We start from the raw sequence: 24,416 nt of genomic DNA, 5'->3' as shown, positions 1-24,416 counted from the left end.
AGGGAGAAGCAGACTCCCGCTGAGCAGGAAGCCTGACGTGGGGCTCGATCCCAGGACCCTAGGATCATGACCTGAGCCGAAGGCAGATGCTGAATGGACTGAGCCACCCAGACGCCCTTTTTTAAAGTTTTTATTTAAATTCTAGTTAGTTAATCTATAGTGTAATATTGGTTTCAGGAGAATTCAGTGATTCATCACTTATGTATGTCATCCAGTGCTCAACACGACAAGGGCCCTCCTTAATGTCCACCCCCATCTAGCCCACATCCCATCTGTCTAGCCAACCCCATCTAGTCCATCCCCTGCCCAGCTCCCCCTCAAAACAAACTTCTTAAATCCATGTTTGAAGTTGGTGTAAGTACCTCAGCATTCCGAAACACCTTGAGCATGTCAGCATCAAAGGCCTCCACGGTCTTGTAATGGCCGGTGAGGATCTGCCTCTCTATGGTGGCCAGGTCCAGGGGCTCGGAGATCTTCTCGTAGTAATCAGCATTCCTGGAGCAGAAAGCCAGGCTGTCAATCTGGCACACTCAGCACTGATTGAAAACTCACAGGATTCCCACATTTGTGAACTTACTTTTTCTTTGGGGGGAGGTTCAGTAGGGGTGCTGCCAGAGCTTGACGGGAAGAATCTGCAAAAGAAAACAAGGTTTAGAAGGACTATGTGATACAAGACAGGCAAGTACTAACTCCTCACTGAAAATGTAGAAACCCCCCAATTAGAAGTTAGGGGGGAAAAAAAAATCTAAGCCTTTTTGAGGCCCAACCATGAAATGTGCAGGACTTTTCAGAAATGTGGGTACTTAGAGGCAGGGAAGATACTTTCAGGATGACCCAGAATATGAATAGCGACAGATGGGAAATTATTGAAGCGGTGAGGCTGCTGAGGACATTTCCCTGCTCTACAAGTTTTCGAAAGCAAAGAACGTCTTATCCAAATAGTACTTTCTAGTTCTTGTTAATGGACCACAGTTAATATTATTCTGTTGGTTTGGATTCAATTAAACTCCAGATAATGAATAATTTAGTACTGTAAATATTTTCTGGAATCCATTTTCTTGTAACACAGTTACTTTGTATTATGAAAACAATTCAGGCTGTGGGGCTACTTGCTACCTTACCTACTTTCATTTAAAAAATTCTATTTTATGGGGCGCCTCGGTGGCTCAGTCGGCTAAGCCTCTGACTCAGTTTCAGCTCAGGTGAAGATCTCAAGGTTGCGAGATCGAGCCTTGTGTGGGCTCCGTGCTCAGTGCAGAGTCTGCCTGAGATTCTCTCTCTCCCCCTCTGCTCCTCCCCTGCTCGCGAGCTCTCTCCAATAAATAAATAAAATCTTTAAAAAATCCTAATTTTTTATTGGAGTATAGTTAACATACAATGTTCTATTAATTTCAGGTGCACAGCATTGTGGTCTGACAGTTCTGTATACTGCTCCACGCTCACCATGGTAAGTGCAGTCACCATGTGTCACCACACGGCTACTGGTGTTACAGACTACACCCCCACGCTGTACTCTCCATCTCTGGGACTCGTTACGTTGTGACTGCAAGTCTGTACCTCTCAATCCCCTCCATCTATTTCACCCATCCCCTCCAGCAACCACCAGGTTGTTCTCTCTGTTTAAGAATCTATTTGCTCATTTTGCTTTTTAGATTCCACATACAAGTGAAATCACATGGTATTTGTCTGACTTATTTCACTCCATGTTAGAAACGGCAAGATTTCCTTCTTTTTCATGGCCCAGTAATATTCCACTGCATGTATATACCACCTATTCACTTATGAATGGACACGTGGGCTGCTTCTGTATCTTGGCTATTCTAAATAATGCTGCCAAAAACACTGGGGCGCATGTATCTTTTTGAATTAATACTTTCATTTTCTTTGGGTAATACCCAGTAGTGTGATTACTGGGTCATACAGTACTTCTACCTATTTTTAATTTTTTTGTATTCCTGTCTTTTTTCTTAAAAGATTTATTTATTCGGGCGCCTGGGTGGCTCAGTAGATAAGCATCTGCCTTTTGCTCAGCTCATGATCCCAGTGTTCTGGGATCGAGCTCTGCATTGGGCTCCCGGCTCAGTGGGGAGCCTGTTGCTCCCTCTCCCTCTGCCCCTCCCTCTGCTCATGCTCTGTCAAATAAATTAATCAAATCTTAAAAAAGTAAAAAAGACTTATTTATTTGAGAGAGAGTGAAGGGAGTATTGGGGGGGTGGAGGCAGGGCAGGGAGAGACAGAGGGAGAGAGAGAATCCCAAGCAGACCCTGTGCTGAGCATGGAGCCTGACTTGGGGCTTGATCTCACAACCTGGAGATCAAAACATCATGACCTGAGCCAAAACCAAGAACTGGATGCTCAACCAACTGAGCCACCCAGGTGCCCCTCCATCTTTATTTTTTTTTTTCCCTTAAAGATTTTATTTGTCAGAGGATAGAGAGAGAGCACAAACAGGCGGAGCGGCAGGCAGAGAGAGAAGCAGGCTCCTTGATGAGCAAGGAGCCCGATGCAGAAATTGATCCCAGGACCCTGGGATCATGACCTTCCACCTTTAATTTCTTGAGGAACCTTCACAGGCTATCTTACTAGATTTCTAGCAACTTACTATGGTGAGAGAAAAAGCCTGTTATTTCATGCCAAATGTAGGAACGTGTAGACATACTGGCTATAGTTTCACATTGTATCAGATGGGCCTGGTTGGCAAATGAGGAGTGACTTTTTCAGGATGGAAAGAGATCAGGTGCCACAAAACTTTACATGTCGGGACAGGCTAGTTCCACCTTTCTTCCCTATATCCTTAGGTTAACAAAACTGCAAAGAGCCACTAAAGTACAGAGATAAGAAGGAGACAGAGAAAGAAAAGGGAAGGGAAACCAAATTACTCAGAATCTAGGGAGAGGGAGGGAGAGATAGGCCAAACTTGAGGGCAAAAAGCTGCAATTATTTGTAAAAATCTCTCATTTTAAACATCTCCAAATTTCTTGGTCAGAAAAAGTCACATACATTACTACACTACCTACCCCAAGTTAAAAACTCTCCTAACCCCCCATCACCTACAACACATACTCTAAAGATGTCTTGAAAGAGGAAAGAACTGGTGATAAAGGTGTCTGCATGAAAATGCTTTAAAAGCTCAGTCAGTGGGGCATGTGATTCTTGATCTCAGGGCTGTACGTTCGAGCCCCACATAGGGTGCAGAAATTACTTAAAAAAAAAAAAAAGAAAAGGTTAAGAAACACTGAAATCATATGTTCATTAATACCCTTTTCCTTAAATTGCAAATTCACTGCCTCATTCAGGAAAATTACATCCAAGACAGAAACCTGTTCTTTGTATCCTAGAGCTAAAAAATGTGATTTCTAAGTACAGTACTTAACTATGGTAAAATTCTAATAAATACCAAAGATTAACATAGAAGATCAAGGGATTTAGATTCTGTCCACACTCCCCAAAGACTAAAACCAGTTCTATGAATTCTACACTCCGACAAAGGGAAGAACGAAGTAAACCTATATCCCTTGCCCTGAACCGTCAGTCGTTCTTAGTCTTGGGTGTCTCAGATGAGGGTGAATGGCAGGATTTTTACAGAAAGCTGAGGAGAAAGCCTTTGGGGTGAGTGTGGTCACCTTTGTAGGAGATGATGCCATCACAGATCTCTTTGAAGATTTGGGCGAGGCGGGCTGCCCGTGCCACCTCAATGTTTTCCTCTGCTGCTGCCAGCCGTCTTGTTCGGACTGACCGTGCTGTCTGCAGGGCGGAGAACTGGGTCATGAAGACGTCTGCAAGGATACAATGAAAATCAGTTCTAGGAAAAGAGAGCACTGTGTGGCCTCTCCTCCCCCATGGATTCTTGCCATTTGCTCTATTTTCCTTGAAGTGATTAAGTAGATTAGTGATCGTGCAGTTCTTTCTCTCCTCCTTAAAGAAATGTCAGGAAACACTGGAGTTTACCAGAGATTGGAGCTGCATGTTAGAGGCGCCTGATCTCTGACCAGATGCTGTGCAGTATAGCGGCTGCCAGCCTGCGTCCCAAGATGAGTTTGTGGTTTGAATTCTGGCTTCACTACTGCCTAGCTCTGCGATCTCGGCCAAGCTGCTTATACTCTGTGTCTCAGCTTCTTGACTGCAAAAGGGGGAATAGTGGTAGTGCTTCCTTTAGTAGGTAACCGTGCAGGTTAAATGAGGGAATGCTTTTCATGTATTGAGCTCAGGCCCTGACCTATAATAAAGACTCAGAAAGTACTTGTTGTTATTACCAGGAGACTGGCCCTAATTGGGATGTAAGTCCAGAGACCTCATGCTAGTCAAAGTCACTGAGAGGACAGAAGGCAAATTTCTACATCGATCAAGTTTGCACACAGCAGATTCCCTCATACACCACGCACAACACTTCTGCTTTCTGGGGGGGAAGAAGGAAAGACTCAAAGAGGAGCATGAGTTTTTGAACACTCTATTTGCAGTTAGAAAAGAAGCTTGGACAGGCCAGTGGACAACAGATCTGAACTCAGGAGCGCCATTACGTTACTCACTCAAGAAGCTTAGAGAATAGAAATCCTAAGGTCTGTGTGTATACTGCTCATCTGATTGTGGGGGGAAGAAGTCTTCAAATTTACACTGCTGTCATTTTTTCCTGCATGCAGCATCACTATTTACCCATACGCAAGTTATTTTCCAGGTAGGAAGGGATGTAGGAGGACCCTCTACCGATCGCATGTCTGGACACTCTCAGGCTGTAGGTGGTGTTTGGGAAGCTGGTGAAGGGGATTCTTCCTAAATCCCTAGAGCACAGACTAGGAACTGGAGCAGCTGGGATGGACAGGTGATTGCTGACTGATGCTTGTACAATGGGATCTTAACTTTTTTGATCCAGACTAAAAAGAATCATTGAATAGAAGGAAAGCAATTAAAATAATCACTTTGAGACAGTATTATGGAATTAACAGGAGCGTTTCATTTCCAGGCCATACCAGACTTGATGTTCCCGTCATCTCGGCAGATGCCATTCCAGCGGGTGTATAATGATGCTGAGTGGAGATTATCGCTGGTGTGCTTTACTTCCTCTTGTTTCTGCCGAATCTTCTCCCAGTTTCGGACCAAGAACACGTGATGCTTTAACACAAAGTTCCTGTAAGGAAGGAAGGAAGTTCCTTAATTCATTAATTTGATAAGCATCTATTACATGTCCATTCTATGTAAACTTTTTTTTTAAAGATTTTATTTATTTGACAGAGAGAGAGCGAGCACAAGCAGGCGGAGCAGCAGAGAGAGAGGGAGAAGCAGGCTCCCTGCTGAGCAGGGAGACCACCATGGGGCTCGATCCCGGGACCCTGGGATCATGACCTGAGCTGAAGGCAGATGCTTAACCGACTGAGCCACCCAGGCGCCCCTGTAAACCATTTTTCAAAAATTAAATTTTTTTTTAAAGATTTTATTTATTTATTTGATAGAGAGCGAGAGAGGGAACACAAGCAGGGGGAGTGGGAGAGGGAGAAGCCGACTCCCCGCTGAGCAGGGAGCCCGATCTGGGGCTCAATCCCAGGACCCTGGAATCATGACCTGTGCCGAAGGCAGACGCTTAACCGACTGAGCCACCCAGGCGCCCGCTAACAATTTTATTTTAAGTAATCTCTACACCCAATGTGGGGCTCGAACTTACAACCCAGAGATCAAGAGTCGCACGTTCTACTGAGCCAGCCAGGCACCCCAAAACCATTGTTATGATGATATAAATGAATAATTATCAGTTAATTAAGCTATAAGATCATTATATATGGGAAAACATAATTTAGTTTTGCATCTTTCTTTTTTCTCCATATAACATAAAACATTCCCCTCTATTATTTGTAAATATCTGGCAAATAGCACCTAAAAGCTGCAAAAATTCTGGTAACCGAAACAGCCTGACTTGAAGGCAGAGATTTATTGAGTATATATACAAATTCTAAATGAAGCTGGCAAGATAAAGCATGGGGGGGGGGGCGCCTGGGTGGCTCAGTTGGTTAAGCAACTGCCTTCGGCTCAGGTCATGATCCTGGAGTCCCGGGATTGAGTCCCGCATCGGGCTCCGTGCTCAGTAAGGAGCCTGCTTCTCCCCCTAACCCTCCCCCCTCTCATGTACTCTCTCTCTCTCAAAATAAAAATAAATAAATCTTAAAAAAAAAAAAAAAGATGAAGCATGGGTTCAGGATTAGCTGTAACAAGGAGAACTAGACTGACAGATAAAGGCAAAGACATGTGAGATAGATATGCCTTGGGCAAACAATGTCGGGTATAGTACCCCCAGATAGACCTCCAAGCTTATAGGTAAGTTATGCGTGTCTTCAAGGGTCCTACACAATTTGATGATTCCATAATCTGACCCCCACCTTAGTGCACATCTAAACTGGGTAAGTCTCAAACTGTGGGCCTCAGTAATTTAAAACTCGTCCAATTTTAAAGTTCTTGACCTGGTCACAATGAAATCATCTAGGGAGCCTTATAAACTACTGATGCCTGGGTTCCACCCTGAAAATTCTGATTTAAGTGATCTGAGGTGTGGCCTGGGCAGCAGGAGGTTTTAAAAGCTCCCTAGGCTAGGGCGCCTGGGTGGCTCAGTTGGTTAAGCGACTGCCTTTGGCTCAGGTCATGATCCTGGAGTCCTGGGATCGAGTCCCACATTGGGCTTCCTGCTCAGCAGGGAGTCTGCTTCTCCCTCTGACCCTCTTCCCTCTCGTGCTGTCTATCTCTCATTCTCAAATAAACAAAATCTTTAAAAAAAAAAAAAAGCTCCCTAGGCTAATATGCAGCCAAAGCAGAAAACCACTTGACTAGATCATCTCTGTTTCCCTGAAGTTTAAAATTTCTATGACTCAAGTGATACAGTATAAAAGGGGTCAAAAATCACAGTAAAGTTATAAATGCTGATGAACTTTCTAAGATATTGGAGCATTGGTCAGGGAAGATGTAGAAGATGTCCTAAGATGATCTGAAACATAGGACATACATATTTACTTCGCTTACTTCTGACATGGACGAATCTTACCTGAATCTATATAGGGAGGAGCAAAAATGATCACTAAAGATCCTTTCTACTGCTCTATTAATGTATCAACAAAGCAGGGAATCTTGACCTTCTCTGTGCCATGGATTCCTTTGGCAGCCTGGTGAAGCCCATGTCACCCTTCTCTGAACAAAGTTTTAAAGTATTTAAAAAATTTTAGATTAATTAAAAATTTTAATTTTTAATATACAGGGTTAAAAGGAAACCAAATATCCTGAAATTCAGTTTTCAGAATATTAAAAAACCCTGAAATTGCGATATAGAAATAAACATTAATTTTTTAACACATGACAAGATCTAGTGGCTAGTGGGGGTTTAACAACCACAGTAATTTCAAAGTAGAAATCACGTAAATGGCATTTTGAGCTATTTATAACACTGTAACAGGATATGAAAACGTGAACATCGGTGAAAAAGTCATGGAAACTGCAAATACTACACACACATGCGCGTGCACACACATTTTGCCTATTATCACATTTGAAGGAAATGCTAAATTTCAGTTAGGAATTGGGGAAAATAAAGATGTATTCCCCCCCAAATCCAAATTTATCTATCCCCTGATTCTTGGCTAAAGACCTCCTGCACAAAAGAAATGACTCAACCATACAGATGTTTAGTAATTTCTAAAGTGACAAGCAAATCACACAAAGGCAAGAAAACCTCCTTTTTACCTCTCTCGATTAGACATCGGCTTCATTTGTATTTGGGGGGTCAATCTTGTTGGAGTGTTGATGTTTTCACTGGGTTCTTCGGAGAGGTGGCCTCTCTGAAAGACACATGGATTGGATTGCAGGAAAGAAAGGGCCAATCAGAAACCCCCTTGAAGAACATTGGGACCACCCCCTGGTGTCACCCTTCTCTCTGTAACTGCCCCTAGGCAGCTGTGCAGGGAAAGCCAGGAATGAGATCATTATTCACCCTTTTCTTCAGCTTGTGCTTAGACTTTCTCTTCTCTTTTGACCGTCCAGACTTTTTATGTGTAGCCACAGGCTGGCTGCTTTTGCTGCTGGTGAGTCCATTCACGCGCTGACTCTTGCCCCCGATGATTCCTCGACATTTCTCAAAGCCACACTTACACAGTTGCTTTGAAAGGAAAGACAATCTTGCTTTTGGCCTGCAATCTCACTTACAAGTTCAAACAGAATGCCTGAGCTTCTGAACACCCAACAGTAAGTTTGAGTCAAGAAATTTTTACAGAGGAAAATAATTGAGAGTAAAATAAATATGTTTCCATGGAAAGGAAAGATTACATTTTGGGAAAACTTCCTCCCTAGGCAAGTTAAGAACTGAATGAAGAGCAAACACAACCAAGCAGCCTCCTTCTACAGAGTTCTGAGACTACGAAGCAGAGCTGGCACCCTAGGCAAGCGGGGGGAAAACCGCCTTCTCCAATGCGCTTCTCAACGGCTGCAGACCAGAACATTTGCAGAAGGCCTGTGGTGTGTATGGCGCTGTGACAAAGTCCCACCTCCCTCTTGAACTGATTATGCCTACCTGTTTTTCCACATTAAAGGAATGGAAGTTGTAATCGTAAGTGAGCTCAGTACCAGCTGGCATGTCTTTTAGAGCATACAGTCCAATCCGGTAGACTCCGTTGACAGACCTATAGAGAAGGGCAGGGTTAAAGGCAGAGATTCTTTTTTTTTTTTTTTAAAGATTTTATTTATTTGAGAGAGAGAGAGAGAGAGGGTGCGTATGAGCAAGGAGGAGGGAAAGAGGGAAAGGGAGAAGCAGACTCCCCGCTGAGCAGGGAGCCCAATGCGGGGCTCGATCCCAGGACACCAGGATCATGACCTGAGCCGAAGGCAGACGCCACCCAGGTGCCCTGAAGGCAGAGATTCTTAATACCTTGCCTGAAATGGTATGATTTCAAATTTGCCTTTGTTTCTGTGTCCAATTACTCGGGGTTTCCTGGCCAATCTCTTCAGTTTTAGTATCTCTCTTCTATTCTGTCCAGCTTGTGGAACACTGCCAGACTAATAGTCCTCAATCAGCTTTCTGGAAAACACGCTCTATGTGGTCAGTTGGAATAGGTCTTAACTTTTCTTGCTTGGTATTCAAAGTCCCTCTAAAACATGGCATGAGTCTCCTTATTATATGAATCTCTCTCTTTGGTTCTTTTTTTTTTTTTTTTTAAAGATTTTATTTATTTGACAGACACAGACACAGCGTGAGAGGGAACACAAGCAGGGGGAGTGGGAGAGGGAGAAGCAGGCTTCCCGCGGAGCAGGGAGCCCGATGCGGGGCTCGATCCCAGGACCCCGGGACCACGACCTGAGCCAAAGGCAGACGCTTAACGAATGAGCCACCCAGGCGCCCCTAAATCTTTGGTTCTATTTTATGTAACTACTTAATAATTTATTTGTACTATTCTAGATGCTTTATGTAATAACTACAGCTATCATTTATTGAGTAACTGTTACATTAATTATAACATTTTGTTGTACTAACTTATTTAATCCTCCCAACAAGAGCATAAAAAAGGCACTTTTTTTTAAGTAGGCTCCACACCCAGCGTGGATCCCAATGTGGGGCTTGAATTCATGATCCTGCAATCAAGACCTGAGCTGAGATCAAGAGTTAGAGGCTTAACTGGCGGAACCACCCAGGTGCCCCCAAAGGCACTATTATTAGGTAGCATTACAGCCCCATTTTCTAAATGAGGAAGCTGAGACGCAGAGAGATTGAGTAACTTACCAAAGTCACACAGCTAGTAACTGAGGGAATCGAACTGAGTATCAAATCAAGGCAGTCAGGCTTCAAAATCTTAACCGCCATGTCATACTGGTAACAGGTTAGTTCATTACCCCTCAGAACCACCCGGTGAGACGGTATTTGGACCCCTAGTTTATACAGGAAGTGTTTGTGGCTTAGACCGCTTGTTCACAGTCACATAGCAAGTAAGCTGCATTCAAAACCAGGGGATTCAAATCCAGGCTGTTTGATGCCACAGCTTTTCTTCTCTCGTTTCATTCCTGTCTCCCTGCCAATGTCAGACACATCAAGGTTTAGCTTGGATCCTATCCTTATCAAATGTAAATTTCTCTAATATACTCAGGTTTTATTCCCCCACAAATTCAGAAATCAGTTTTAGTCTATGCTAGTGGTCGGCAAACTATAGCAAACTCCCACCATGACTTTGTAAATTTTTATTGGCACACCTCAGAAGTTTAAGGACCCTTGGTCTACAGCCTAACATTTAAAATCTGATTATATACTGTAACTGTTTTAAAACTTTGGGGGGATCTGTGGGATGCCTGGCTGGCTTAGTCGGAAAAGCATGTGACACTTGATCTCGAGGTTGCTAAGTTCAAGTCCCATGTTGGGTGTACAGATTACTAAATAAAATAAACTAACTTAAAAAAATTGGGGGGGATTCTTATTTATTTTTAGAGAGGGGAGGAGAGAGGGAGAGGGTGAGAGGAGGAAGGAAGAGAAGAGGAGGGGAGGGGAGGGATAGAGAATTTTTTTTTTTTAAGATTTTATTATTTATTTGACAGAGACAGAGCAGGAACACAAGCGGGGGGTGGGGTGGGAGAGGGAGAAGCAGGCCTCCCACTGAGCAGGGAGCCCGATGCCGGGCTAGACCCCAGGATCCTGGGATCATGACCTGAGCCGAAGGCAGACCGCCTCAACAACTGAGCCACCCAGGCGCCCCGGGATAGAGAATCTTAAGCGGACTCCATGCCCAGCGCAGGGCCTGATACAGGGCTCGATCCTACAACGTGAGATCACGACCTGAGCCAAAATCAAGACTCGGATACAACCAAATGAGCTTTCCAGGTGCCCCTGGGGGGCTCATATGGAGAATACACAAATCCCAGATATATAGTTAGCTTGTTGAATTTTATGCATCTTTATACCTGTGTAACCTCCCAGAAACCTTTCTCTCCCAGTTAGTACCTTCTCCACAAAGGATGTGCCATGATGCTAATCTCTATCACCACAGGTTAGTTTTGCCTCTTTGGAACTTCATATAAATGGAATCATACAGAATAATACCCTGTAGGAGGCACAGTCACATGCTTGGTTCTTCCACTCAGTGTTATCCTGTAGCTGTGATGTGTCCTTACTCTGCTATGTAGCACCCCACTGTACGAATACAGCACAATTTAGATACCTGTTAAGTATGTGGATTGCTTGTAGTTTTTTAGCTGTTATTAAAAAAATTTCTGTGGATATTCTTGCACATGCCTTTTGAACATGAACACTCACTTCTGTATGTCTTCTGACATACTTAGGAGTGTGGTTGCAGAGTTACTGGGTATGTTTAGCTTTGACAGGTACTGGCAAACATTTTTTTTTTAAAGTGGTTATACACCAATTTACATTTCCACCAGCATCTAAAAGCCTTCATGTCATCATACTACATGCTTGGCAACACTTTGAATTGTCATTCTTTGATTGTAGCCATTTTGGGGGAGTATGTAGTTTTCGAACACAGTTTAATATTTCTCTTGGATGGCTAAAGATATCAAGCCCGTATTTTATGTTTATTGACTTTTTTTAAAAAAATGATTGTATTTATTTGAGAAAGAGAGAGGGAGCATGAGTGGTAGAGGGAAAAGCAGGATCCCCGCTGAGCGCAGAGCCAGACGTGGGGCTTGATCCCAGGATCCTGATATCATGACCTGAGCTGAAGTCATTAACAGCCACCCGGGCCCCCCTCTTTTTGAATACGTTTATATTCTTTTTGATGTGCTTATTCTTTGAACTATTTTAAAAATTGGACTTTCTTATTTATTTGTAGATTCTGTATTTATAAAGAAATTCTTTGTCAGATAAACATTGTAAATACCTTCTCCCCAGCGTATGGCTTAGTTTTTTAACTTCATATTATCATCTTTCGATGAAATTTTAAATTTTATCAGTTCATTTCCTTTACAGTCAGTGCTATTTATGGGTGGGTTTGAGCCCCATGTTGGGCTCCGTGCTCAGCAGGGAGTCTGCTTGTCCCGCTCCTTCTGCCCTTCCCCCTGCTCACATGCTTGCTCTAACAGATAGATAAAATCCAAAAAAAACAAAAAAAAGTTCAATCCTGAGATCAAGGGTGCCCCTATAAATACTGCTGAATTTTATCAAATGCCTTTTCTATTTTCTATTACCCCTATCGAGATGATATATGATTTTTTTGGCCTTTATTCTGTTAACGTAGTAAGTTACATTGATTGTGAATGTTAAACCAATCAATCTTTCATTCCTGGAGTAAACCCCACATGGTCATGAGGTATCAACCTTCTTACATATTTCTAGAGCTGATCTGTTAATATATTTTTTTTAAAGATTTTATTTGACAGAGAGAGACACAGCGAGAGAGGGAACACAAGCAGGGGGAGTGGGGGAGGGAGAAGCAGGCTTCCCGCAGAGCAGAGAGCCCAATGTGGGGCTCGGTCCCAGGACGCTGGGATCATGACCTGAGCCAAAGGCAGACACTTAACGATTGAGCCACCCTGATTTGCTAATATTTTAATGAGGATTTTTGTGTCTATGTTCATGGGAGATGTTTGCCTATATTTCTTCTTTCTCTTAACAGTGTTGTTAGGTTTCAGATGAAGGTTATACTAGAAGTATGAAATGAAAGAGTTTATATGATATTGGTAGTACAGACATTATTTCTTCTTTAAGTATACAGAAGAATTATCAATGAAGATATTTGAGCCTGGAGCTTTTGTCAGAAACTGTTAATTATACATTCAATTTCACTGGTAGATAGTCAAGACTTTTTATCTCTTCTCGCACTGTTTTTTAAGTTGTGCTTTTTTAAGGAATTTGTTCATTTTATTTAACTCTCCAAACAGAAGTTCAGGGAAATGGATAAACTGTGGTTAATTTATACAAAGGAACATTAGTCCAGAATAAAAATCAACAAATCAACAACATGGATAAGTTGTAAAAACATTCTAAGTGAAAGAAGCCAGACACAGAAGACTACATATATGTGCAGTTCTGCAAGAGGCAATAGGCAGAACAAATCTGGTGACAGAAACCACATCACTGCTTGCCTTCGAGGTGGCCAGATTCTAAACCTGAAACAATGGAAATGTTCTATATGTTGATAAGGATGTGGGTTGTATGGGTGTATACATTTGTAAAAATGGATGGTAGTTTACACTTAAAATCTGTCTGTGTGTGATACCTAAAGTTAAAAAATTTACAAAAATAGCTGTTCAAATTATCCAATTATCTTTTAAAAAAAAGATTTTATTTCATAGTGAGTGAGAGAGAAAGAGAGGAGCAGGAGGAGAGGGAGAGGGAGAAGCAGACTCCCCGCCGAGCAAGGAGCCTGACGCGGGACTTGACCCCAAGACCCTGGGATCATGACCTGAGCGGAAGGCAGATGCTTAACCGAGAGCCACCCAGGCGCCCCTCAAACTATCCAATTATCTTTTAAAGTTGTGTGAAAACAGACATAACATAAAATCTACCATCTTAGCCATTTTAAAGTGTACAGTTCAGTGGTAATAAGTACACCCACACTGTGGTACAGCCATCACCACCAACCATGCTCACAGCTCTTTTCGTCTTGATAAACTGAAGTACTACACTTACAGTAACCACCTATTCCTCCCACCCCCACCACCATTCTACCTATAATTTTGACTACTGTAAGTACCTCACATAAGTGGAATTGTACAGTATTTTGTCTTTTCGTGACTATTTTCACTTGGCATAATGTCATCAAGGTCCATACATGATGTAGGATGTTGCAAATTTCCCTTCCTTTTAAAAAATGAATAATTCCATTGTATCTATATACCACATTTTGCTTATCTATTCATCCACTGATGGACACTTGGGCTGCTTCCATATTTGAGCTATTATGAATGCTATGAATATGAAGGTGCAGATACATCTTCAAAGCCATACTTTCAGTCCTTTTGTGTAAATACCCAATGGAATTGCTGGGTCATACAGTAATTTTACTTTTAATTTTTTGAGGTTCCTCTATATGGTTTTCCCCAAGTGGAAATATCATTCTACCCTCCCACACACCGTGTGAAAGGATCTCGATTCATCCATGCCCTCACCAACACTACTCTTCTGTTATTTTGACAGTAGCCATTCTAATGGGTCTGAGGTAGTATCTCCTTGTGTGTTTTTTAAGTATCTGAGTGAGAGAGAGTGTGTGTGCATGCACACAAGTGGGGGTGCGGAGGGAGAAGGAGGAAATCTCAAGCTGACTTCTGGCTGAGCACAGAGCCTGGCACGGGGCTCGATCCCACAACCTTGATATCATGACCTGAGCCAAAATCAAGAGTCGGATGCTTAACCAGCTGAGCCACCCAGGGGCTCTTCATTGTGGTTTTGATTTGCATTTCCTTAATGATTAGTGCTGCTGGGCACCTTTTCATGTGCTTATTGACCATTGGTATTATTTTCTTTGGTGAAATCTCTATTCAAATCCTTTGCCCATTTCTGAATCAGCATGTTTATTTTCTCCCATTCTGTGGGTTGCTTCTTTCCTCTGTGTCTTCTGATGTACAAAATTTTAAAATTTTCACGATGTCCAATCTATTTTTTTTTCCATTTTGCCTCTCTTTGGTACCATATTCAAGAAATCATTGCAATGTCCAATGTCATAAAGCTTCTGTCCTAAGTTTTCTTCTACAAGTTTTATTGCCTTAGGTCTTAGTTTAGGTCCTTGATCTATTTGAGTTAATTTTTGCATATGGTGCTAGGTAAGGGTCCAGCTTCATTTTTTTGCATGTGGATGTCCAGTTTTCCCAGCACCATTTATTGAAAAGACTGTTTTTTTTCCATTGAATGATCTTGGCACACTTGTCAAAAGTCATTTGACCACGTATGTGAGGGATTATTTCTGAGCTCTCTATTCTCTTTCATGGGTCTATCATTCTGTCCTTATGCCAATAAAACACTGCTTTGATTACTGTAACTTTGTAGTTAAGTTCTGAAATCAAGAAGTATGACTCAAGTTTTGTTCTAAGAAATGTTTTGGTTATTCACGGAACCTTAAGATTCCATATGAATTTTAGGTTGGGTTTTTCTATTTCTGCAAAAAAAGTCTTTGAGATTTTGCTGCGGTTGTACTGAATCTGTAGATTGCTCTGGGTGTTCATATTTTAACAATATAAAGTCTTATGGTACATGAACATGGAATGTGTTTCCATTAATTTATGTCTTTAATTTTTTCTTTTTATTTATTTATCTTAAAGATTTTATTTATTTGACAGAGAGCGAGCGAGAGAGGGAACACAAGCAGGGGGAGTGGGAGAGGGAGAAGCAGGCTTCCTGCTGAGCGGGGAGCCTGATGCGGGGCTCGATCCCAAGACCCTGGGATCATGACCTGAGCTGAAGGCAGACGCTTAACGACTGAGCCACCTAGGCACCCTCTTTTTTTTTTTTTTTTAAGATTTTACTTATTTGTCAGAGAGAGAGAGAGAGAGCAAGCACAAGCAGGGGGAGAGGCAGGCAGAGGGAGAGGCTGAGCAAGGAGCCCGATGCAGGGCTCGATCCCAGGACCCTGGGATCATGACCAGAGCCAAAGGCAGACGCTTTACTGAGCCACAAGGGTGTCCCTTTTTATTTTTCTCTCAGCAATGTTTCGTAGTTTTCATGGTACAATTCTTTCACCTCACTGGTTAATTCCTAAGTATTTTATTCTTTTTAGTGCTATTGTAAATGAAATTGTTTTTGTAATTTCCTTTTTGGATTGTTCACTGTGTATGGAAATGTAACTTTTTTTTGACAGAACTCAAATAAAATTTATTGGTTTTCTTTGACTGCCTCTGGTCCAGTTTTGGAAGGGCTCTCTGGGTTCTTCTGGCCCTGTTTCTGGGCCGCTGCTGCTTTAGCTTTTTTTTTTTTTTTTTTTAAAGATTTTATTTATTTATTTCACAGAGAGAGACAGAGCGAGAGAGGGAACACAAGCAAGGGGAGTGGGAGAGGGAGAAGCAGGCTTCCCGCCGAGCAGGGAGCCCGATGCGGGGCTCGATCCCAGGACCCAGGGATCATGACCTGAGCCGAAGGCAGACGCTTAACGACTGAGCCACCCAGGCGCCCCTGCTGCTTTAGCTTTTAAGGCCCTTTTTTGCTTCTTGAGCTTTTGTACCTCCTGGAAGACCCGAATGCACACGGCCTTCTTGGCTGCCCAGCGTCGGTGTCCTTTCCGGTGGTACAGAGGGGGAGAGATGTACTCAATCCCCAGCTCCTTGCATATCTTCTCGAAGACACCGTAGTTGGTCTTCCGGAGCTTTTTGAGCATCCTTTTCCTCTGATCGATGCTCATCAGCAGATAGCACTTGTGGGCTTTGTCTTTTCGGTGTTTCTGCATGTGTTCTTCGTAAATGCGGATCTTGACAGTCAAGGCAACAGTTTGAGCCTCCAGGGAGCTGGTGTCCTCAGGGTTTGCCACAATCTTGTTCATCAGCTGCTGTTGCTTGATTTTTAGCTTCTCCTTCTGGTTTGCCATTTCTAAAGACAAGAGTCTTCTCACGACATCGTCAAACTTCTCAATTCCAGGAATGTTCTGGTAGTCTTTGAGCAGCGTGGAAGGGGGCAGGTCATCTTCTTGGCTGGGCTGGACTGGTTTCTGGGTGGCATATCCGCGAACGGCCGGGAGGATGACACTGCGAGGAGAGGGAAGGCCCCACTGGAGGGAGGGAGGCCTGGCACACGCTCCACCCGGCAGCCCAAGGACTAGGGCCTGGGCCACTGCCTGGGTCCGAAGCGACCTCAGCACCCTCCGCACCGTCCTCAGCATGGTGACTTGTGACCGTGCGGGGCCGGCACCACGGCCGCCGTCCCTTTTGCGGCACAAACCGGGTTACATGGGCACTGCCATGCTGGCTCAGGCTCGACCAGTCTGTAACTGATTTTTGTGTGTTGACTTTGTACCCTGTGATTTTGCTGAATTTATTTCTGAGATCTAATAACTTCTTTGTGGAGTCTTTAGTATTTTCTACATATAAGATGTCATACACAAATAAAAAATTTACTTCTTCCCTTCCAATTTGAATGTCTTTTCTCTCTCTCTTTTCTAATTGTTCTCATGAGAACCTCTACTATGTTTAATAGAAGTGCAAAAGTGGGCATCCTTACGTAGTTCCTGACTTTACAGGAAAAGCTTTCCATCTTTACTGGGAATTGTCTGCTGTGGGTTTTTTAAGATTTTTATAAAAAATTTTATTCATTTGAGAGAGACAGAGACAGACAGCATGAGCAGTGGGGAGGGGCAGAGGGAGAGAGAGAAGCATGTTCCCTGCTGAGCTGGGAGCATGACATGGGCTTGGTCCCAGGACCCGGAGATCATACCTGAGCCAAAGGCAGATGCTTAACCACCTGAGCCACCCAGGTGCCCTGCTGTGGGTTTTCATATAGGACTCTTAGAGCAGTCCCCTCTTATCTGTGTGGTGTATGTTCCAAGACCCCCAGTGGATTTCTGAAAATGTGGATAGAACCAAACCCTCTATATACTATGTTTTTTCCTAAACATGTATAGCTATGATTAACTTACAAATTAGGCACAGTTAGAGATTAAGAACAATAATAAAATACAATTATAGCAACTTACTGTAATAAAAGTTAAATGAATGTGGTCTTTCTCTTTCTCCCCTCTCTCAATATCTTACTATACTCATTCTTCCTTTCCTTGTGATGATGTGAGATGACAAAATGCCTACATAGTGAGATGAAGTGAAGTGAATGATGTAGGCACTGTGAGGATCATTTCTATCTAGACCAAGGCTGACCACGGGTAACTGACATCAAGGAAAGTGAGACTGTGGATAAGGACTACTGTATTAAGGTAGTTTCCTTCTATTCTGTAAAATGATTTTTCTGCATCGAGATGATGGTTTTTTTCCCCTTTCATATTGTTAATGTGGCATATTACATTGGTCTATTCTCTGATGCTGAGCCATGCTTGCATTCCAAGAATAAATCCCACTTGGTCAGGATGTATAATCCTTTTAATATGCTGCTAAAATCTGTTTGCCAGTATTATGTTGAGGACTTTGCATCAATGTTCATAAAGAATACTGGTTTGCTTTGTAGTTTTCCTGTGGAGTCTTTGTGTGGCTCTGTTATCAAGACTATGCTGGCCTCACAGAATGAGTTAGGAAGTGTTTCCTTCTCTTTAATTTTTTTTGGAAAAGTTTGAGATGGATTGGCACTAGTTTGGAAGAATTCATCAGTGAAACCATCAGGTTCAGACCAGACTTTTCTTTGTTGAGATTTCTGATTATTGATTCAATCACTTTACTAGTTATGAGTCTGTTCAGATTTCTCTATGTCTTCATGATTTACTCTTGGTAGGTTTTGTGTTTCAAGAAATTTATCCATCTCAACTAGGTAATCCAATTTTCTGGCGTATAACTGTTTGTGACATTCTCTTATAATCCTCAGTATTTCTGTAGAATTGGTAGTGATGTGCTTTGCTGCTACCGAGTTATAGTTCTTTATATATTTTATGTATTAACTACTTATCAGATATATGTGTTGCAAATATTTTCTCCCATCCTGTGGGTTGCCTTTTTATCTTGTTGATGGTTTCCTTTGCTGTATAGAAACTTTATAATTTGATGTAGTCCCACTTGCTTAGCTCTGCTTTTGTTGCCCTTTGCTTCTGGGGTCAACCCCAAAAAGTCCTCGTCAAGAATGATGTCAAGGAGCTTATCCCCTATGGTTTCTTCTAGGAATTTTATGGTTTCAGGTGCTACCTTCAAGTCTTTAATACATCTTGGCTTGATTTCTGTGTATGGTGTAGGGAGGGGTCCAGTTTTCCCAACACAATTTATTGAATAGACTGCATGTTCTGTACTACATATTCATGTCTCCTTTGATGCAAATTAATTGATCATACAAGCATGCGTTTATTTCTGAGCTCTCGATTCTATTACATTCATGTGACTTTTAAGCCAATACTACACTGTTTTGATTACTATAGTTTTGTAATATAGTTTGAAACCAGGGAGTGAGATGCCTCCACCTTTATTCTTCTTTTTCAATTGCTTTCACTATTTGGGATCTTAGGATTCTTTGTTCAATTTCTCTGAAATTTGCCATTGAAGTTTTGACTTTTATTGCACTGAATTTTTAGACTGCTTTGGGCAGTATGGACATTTTAACAATATTAATTCTTCCACTCCACAAGCATATTATTTAACAATAATTAATTCTTCCATTCCACTGAGCCTTATTCAATTTTTTTCATTAACGAATTATTAGTGTTTTCAATGTACATGACTTTCACATCCTTGGTTAAATTTACTTTTAGGTATTTTCTATGCTGCTTTGCAAATGGGAATGTTTTCTTAATTTCTCTGATAGTTCATTATTAGAGTGTGGAAATGCAACTGAGTCTGATATTTTGAGTTTGTGTCCTGCAACCAGTTAACTTACCTTATCAGTTCTAACAATTTTTTTGTAGCGTCTTTATGGTTTCCTATGTATAATGTCATGTCATCTGCAAATAGAGACGGTTTTACTTCTTCCTTTCCAATTTGGATGTATTTTCTTTTTCTTGGTTAATTGCTCTGGCTAGTACTTCCAGTACTATGTTGAATAAAAGTGGTGGGAGTGTCCTTTTCCTGATCTGAAGCAAACTCCCCACTGAGCAGGGAGCCTGATGTGAAGCTTGATCTCAGGACCCTGAGATTATGCTCTGAGCTGAAGGCAGCCGTTTAACCAAATGAGCCATCCAAGTGTCCCATCCTTTCCTGATCTCAAGAGTAAAAGCTTTCAGACTTTTACCACTGAGTATGTTGTTAGCTGTGGGCTTCTTGTATATGGCCTTTATTATGTTGAGGTATGTCCCCTTATACCCACTTTGTTTAAAGTTTTTATCATAAATGGACGTTGAATTCCATTCTGCCACTTGGAGAGTTTGAGTCATCTACTTTTTTAAAAAAGATTTTATATTATTTTATTTATTTATTTTTTTAAAGGATTTTTATACTATATTTAAAAAACCACAAAATAAAAAAGGGATCAATCAACATATATCTTAGAAGTCCTTCCAAGAGTCTCTGTACGCGGCAGCCACACAGGCCAGCTGACGTCTTTTCCTTCTCTGCTCAGCCTGCAGCTCATTTAAGGATCATCGGAGATGACCTGTGCTCTAGTTCTTAAAATCAGACTTGTTCCGCCAAATCCAAGACCCTGAACTTATCCAAATTGTAGAAACATCCTTTTACCACCCGTCCACCAAAATACCTCCCATTCAGATCAACAACAGCTTTAACTGCTGATTCAACCCTCTCAAATTCTAAAAATATTCGTACTGCTTCATCATCAGGGGCACCAGGAATTTCAAATATCACACATTTTCCAACTTTGCCATATTTTTCACACTCTTCCTTGATTTCTGCTTCCAAGTCTTCATCTACCTCTCCTGCACCAACCATGTTCCTTAGGAGGACCACTTTGGTAGGACACTTAAGTATGTCAGTTAATGGATTTGAATCTGACTTCTTGGATGCATCTTTCTCTGTGGCATTACCCACAATAATCTTGCCTCCTCGCTTGCTTGTCTTCTCCATGGACAGTGCTGTGCTCAGGCCCTGCTCGTGCTTCCCCAGACCCTGGCCTTCCGGGAAGCCGTACTTCTGCATGATTTTATGTGCTACTGTGCCACCCATGTTGGCAAGGAAGGAGTTGCCAGGTCAGGTCGGAGATCTGGGTCTGTCTTGTTCCTTGTACACTGGGGGAGGGATAGCAGCTTTGGAAGACTGGGAGCGAGGTCTTGAATCCTCTTCATAAGGGAAATCTCTGGGTAACTGTCTTTCTCTACAAGAGAAGTGGGTGGTGCAATGGCAGCTCCACCCATACTTCTTTTCCGCCTCTCTTGCTCGTAATCTTCATCTTCATCAGAATCTGGATGCCTCAAAAACCCACTAGTTTCATGTCTGTTCTTACGCCTCTTTTCTCTCTCTTCTATTTCTGTCTTTCCAGCTCCCGCTGTCTCTATCGTTCCTCTCTTTGGCGCTTCACTACTTTCTCATAATCATTAGGAAACATGGGATCATATTCATCAGCCAATGGAATCAAAACTTCTCCTGCAGAAAATCCACTGGCAACAGGATCCTTCAGGCCAGCTGCGATGTGCGGGGGGGTGTCCACGATCTGCCGGTCGTCTGAAGAGCCGCCTCACTTTAGGTCGATTACTGGGGCAAGTACTGTACTCTGTTTTGTTCTCTGGCTCTTGGCTTGTGTGAGAGCTGCCTTCTTGACCTGAAGCTGAGACTGCAGAAGTCTGAAGTTTTTGGACCAGCCTTCTGTTTTTGAATCACTGGTCTCTACTCCCAGGTCATCATACAGGGACATCTTTCCAATTTAATGCCGGCCCGCCCGGCCGACTCTCCTCATGGGCTGCGGCGGCGCACCGGGGCTGAGGCGCCGCAGAGAGGGTGGGCTGGGCGTACTCGGTGTAAGCCTGCGACTGCAAGACCTGATTATTCTTATTTTTAAAAGATATCTGAGAGAGAGAGAGAGAGCACGAATGGGGGGAGGGGCAGAGGGACAAGCAGACTCCCCACTGAGCAGGGACCCCCCTATGCAGGGCTCAATTGCAGGACCCCGGGATCACGACCCAAGACAATGGCAGAATGCTTTACTGACCCATGTAAGCGCCCCTAAGGATTTTATTTTTAAGTAATCTCTATGTCCCACATAGAGCTCAAACCCATAACCCTGAGTCAAGAGTCACAGGCTCCACTGACTGAACCAGCCAGGCACCCCAGGCCTCCAAAACTTCTGGTAGGAAAACTGCAGATAATATTGAGGATCCCTTGTATGTGATTTGCTTGTCTAATGCTGCTTTCAAGATCTGCTCTTTATCTTTTCCAAGTTTGATTGTTTCTTGCTGTGTGTCTCTTTGAGTTCATCTTACTTGGGAGTTCAGTGAGCTTTGTGCTTATTTATATTCATGTCTTCCATCAAATTTAGGAAGTTTTCAACCATTATTTCTTCAAATACTCTCTCTGCCTCTTTCTCTTTGCTCCTTCTGGGACACCCACAATGCATATGATGGTCTGGTGGATGGTGTCCCAGAGGTCCTCTAGGGTCTGTTCTCTTTCCTTCAGTGCTTTTCTTTGTTCCTCAGACTTGAGAATTTCCATTGTCGTATCTTGAAGTTCATGGGTTCTTTCTTCAGTCTGCTCAAATCTGCCTCTGAATTCCTCTTGTGAATTTTTCATTTCAATTATGGTACTTTTCAGAATTTGTTTTTGGTTTCTTTTTAGGCTATCTCTTCACTGATATTTCCATTTTGCTCACACGTCATTGTCATGAATTTCTCCACATCATCCCTTAGTTCTTTGAGCATCTTTGGGCTTTTGTTTTATAAAGTCTTTGTCTAACCTATTTGCCATTAAGTCTTTTTAAGGGACAGATTCTTTTGAATTATTACTTTTTCTTTGAATGGGCCATAGTTTCCTGTTTCTTTGTATTCCTTGTGATTTCTCCTTGAACACTGCAAATTTGGACCTAATAATGTGGTATGTCTGGAAATAAGGTTCTCTCCACTTCCCCAGGGCTCACATGTCCTAATCTTTAATTTCTGGCCCCCAAAAGGGAAAAAAAAAAAGTGGAAAATGAAGGGGAAGAAAATAGGGCCCTGGCCCTTCAAATCTCCTGAAAGTCACTTCATGTGGCAGGAGAGGGGCTTACAACAATGGTGGGAGGGACCACCACCGCCACAATGGTTGCCCATCTTTGTCTGCACCTCTGTGATCAGAAGCAGCAATCAGAGCCCAGATTCCCCATTTTTAGAGGACAGGGTCCTCCTTACTCATCCTAGCTTCTGCAATCTGTGTGCAAGCTGTTGGAATGCTTGCATAGCTACCTGCCATGTAGCTGCAGGTAGGGCACAGGTAGCTGCTACTGTTCTGAGCTGAAACTGACTAAACTGACTAAAAGGAACCACAATTTACCATCTCAGCCTTCCCCTAGTAGTTGCAAGTCTTCAAAAGACTCCAAAATTGTTCCATCAGACAGATTCTACCAGTGTAATTATCTAAGGGGAGAGGGACTCCTGATGCTTCCTACTCCACCATCTTCCCAGAATCTTCTATTATCTTTTTTGAATTTTTTAGATGTAATTTTTTGCTTTTAGTTAGATTCTTACCTGTTTTACTTATTTTTGTTTCTCACTGTGACAAATTCAGTGGGCATGTAATAAATATGCTGAGTGACCTCACAGGAGAAGAACCATGTAACACAGTACCTGGCACACAGTAAGCAGTTGATAAGTATTAGGTATTGGCATTATTATATTATCATTATTATATTATCATATATACTGTTATATTTTTCTGGGAGTAGTTAAGATGAAGTGAAGAAATAGCAGCAGCTGACTCTATGCCTGGAGGATCTGGTATAACAGGGAATTGCCTGAGGTGCTTGTGTAAGCTGACTCACACTGCGGGAAGACTCATCTCTTGATACCCTCAATGCCTTCTGCTCTCTTGGATTTGTGACTTCACTTTCCCCTGCTTCCTTACCATTTCTGCATTTCACAGTTTGGGTCACAGCTGTGGTTGATGAATCGGGCCTCATTCCCCATCCGGTAACTGTCAATCACCATCCCACTATCCAGGTTCAAGCAATAGTGGTCACTGTGATTATGATACTGCTCAATCATCCTGTTCCTAAAGAGGAGAGGAAGAATTGAAAGTCAATTAATGATTAAGTTGAAAGTAAATTTGAAATCTCCCATTTTTCATTCTAATCTGGTACCTCTGCCATTTTATTGGCGTATCATCATTCATCACTGTACCTGAACTCTTGTTCGCTGACAACCTCCCCTAGGTATTCAATGATGAACTGCCCAGCTTTCAGGGGTTCTTTGGTTCTGATTCCCCAACCTTTTTCCTCAGCTCGAAATCGTTCTAGACACTGTACCCACTCATGCCTCTGTATCCTCTGGTTACAGCACTGCTCACCACAGGGGCAAGTGTTGGGGGAACACTCAGCAAAGATCATTCTAGAAAGAAAAGGGATAATTGTATGTCAATTAATATTATATATGCCTTCACGAACCCATTTTTGTTTTATAGGAAGTTTTAAAATACATTGTTTTTAACAAAGGTTGGATTAGTTAACAAGGTTCACAAGGGCAAAGAGTATACAACTTCAAAACTTAATAATACTGAAAATTTCCAAGTCAAGTTATAAAGGCTGAATAGATTAAGCTAACTGTCCACTAAGCATCCTGGGTAAACACAATCATGTTTAGCTCTGTGCTAACAATAAAACTACAACCTATAGAGGAATTAATAATTTGAAGATTACATAGCATTCTTATTTTGAAGTAGCTGATGGGCATTTACAGATTTTTTTCTTTTGCAATTGTGGTAAAATCACACATAAACTTTACACTGTAAATATTTTTAAGGATATAGTTCAGTACATTTGCACA

At 42.2% G+C, this 24,416-nt stretch overlaps 2 protein-coding genes and 1 pseudogene across 6 annotated transcripts in view; all 3 read right to left on the bottom strand.

The window, feature by feature from the left end:
- The window catches only part of ASH1L (ASH1 like histone lysine methyltransferase), a 196,858-nt gene that overhangs the window by 11,893 nt on the left and 160,549 nt on the right, over nucleotides 1-24,416 (bottom strand). For all 5 annotated transcript variants that reach the window (XM_073888529.1, XM_025858965.2, XM_073888532.1 and 2 more), the window contains 9 exons: nucleotides 23,775-23,981; nucleotides 23,500-23,646; nucleotides 8,534-8,642; nucleotides 7,958-8,122; nucleotides 7,711-7,805; nucleotides 4,965-5,122; nucleotides 3,624-3,776; nucleotides 578-632; nucleotides 363-495 (listed from right to left, as the gene is read on the bottom strand). In XM_073888529.1, coding sequence (XP_073744630.1) covers nucleotides 363-495; nucleotides 578-632; nucleotides 3,624-3,776; nucleotides 4,965-5,122; nucleotides 7,711-7,805; nucleotides 7,958-8,122; nucleotides 8,534-8,642; nucleotides 23,500-23,646; nucleotides 23,775-23,981 — 1,222 coding nt within the window. The remainder of the gene's footprint in view (nucleotides 1-362; nucleotides 496-577; nucleotides 633-3,623; nucleotides 3,777-4,964; nucleotides 5,123-7,710; nucleotides 7,806-7,957; nucleotides 8,123-8,533; nucleotides 8,643-23,499; nucleotides 23,647-23,774; nucleotides 23,982-24,416) is intronic.
- On the bottom strand, nucleotides 16,035-16,819 carry LOC112813786 (small ribosomal subunit protein uS15m-like). The gene is made up of 2 exons (XM_073888705.1): nucleotides 16,628-16,819; nucleotides 16,035-16,582 (listed from the first exon to the last, which is right to left on the bottom strand). The coding sequence occupies exons 1-2, from the start codon at nucleotides 16,758-16,760 to the stop codon at nucleotides 16,035-16,037; spliced, it is 681 nt and encodes a 226-aa protein (XP_073744806.1). The 5' UTR covers nucleotides 16,761-16,819.
- LOC112813785 (splicing factor 45 pseudogene) lies at nucleotides 19,306-21,481 on the bottom strand (annotated as a pseudogene).

This window comes from Callorhinus ursinus, unplaced genomic scaffold, assembly GCF_003265705.2.
Source record: "Callorhinus ursinus isolate GAN/ISIS: 27379988/994484 unplaced genomic scaffold, GSC_fseal_2.0 scaffold92, whole genome shotgun sequence".
Lineage (NCBI taxonomy): Eukaryota > Metazoa > Chordata > Mammalia > Carnivora > Otariidae > Callorhinus > Callorhinus ursinus.
Note: the sequence above shows the minus strand (reverse complement) of the source record. Positions and strands in the feature narration are given on the sequence as shown.

Coding starts and splice junctions, on each gene's coding strand:
- LOC112813786 (XM_073888705.1), bottom strand. CDS start 16,760: ATGCTGAGGACGGTGCGGAGGGTGCTGAGGTCGCTTCGGACCCAGGCA. Junction 16,583..16,627: donor GGGCCTTCCCTCTCCTCGCA/GTGTCATCCTCC, acceptor CCCAGAAACCAG/TCCAGCCCAGCCAAGAAGAT.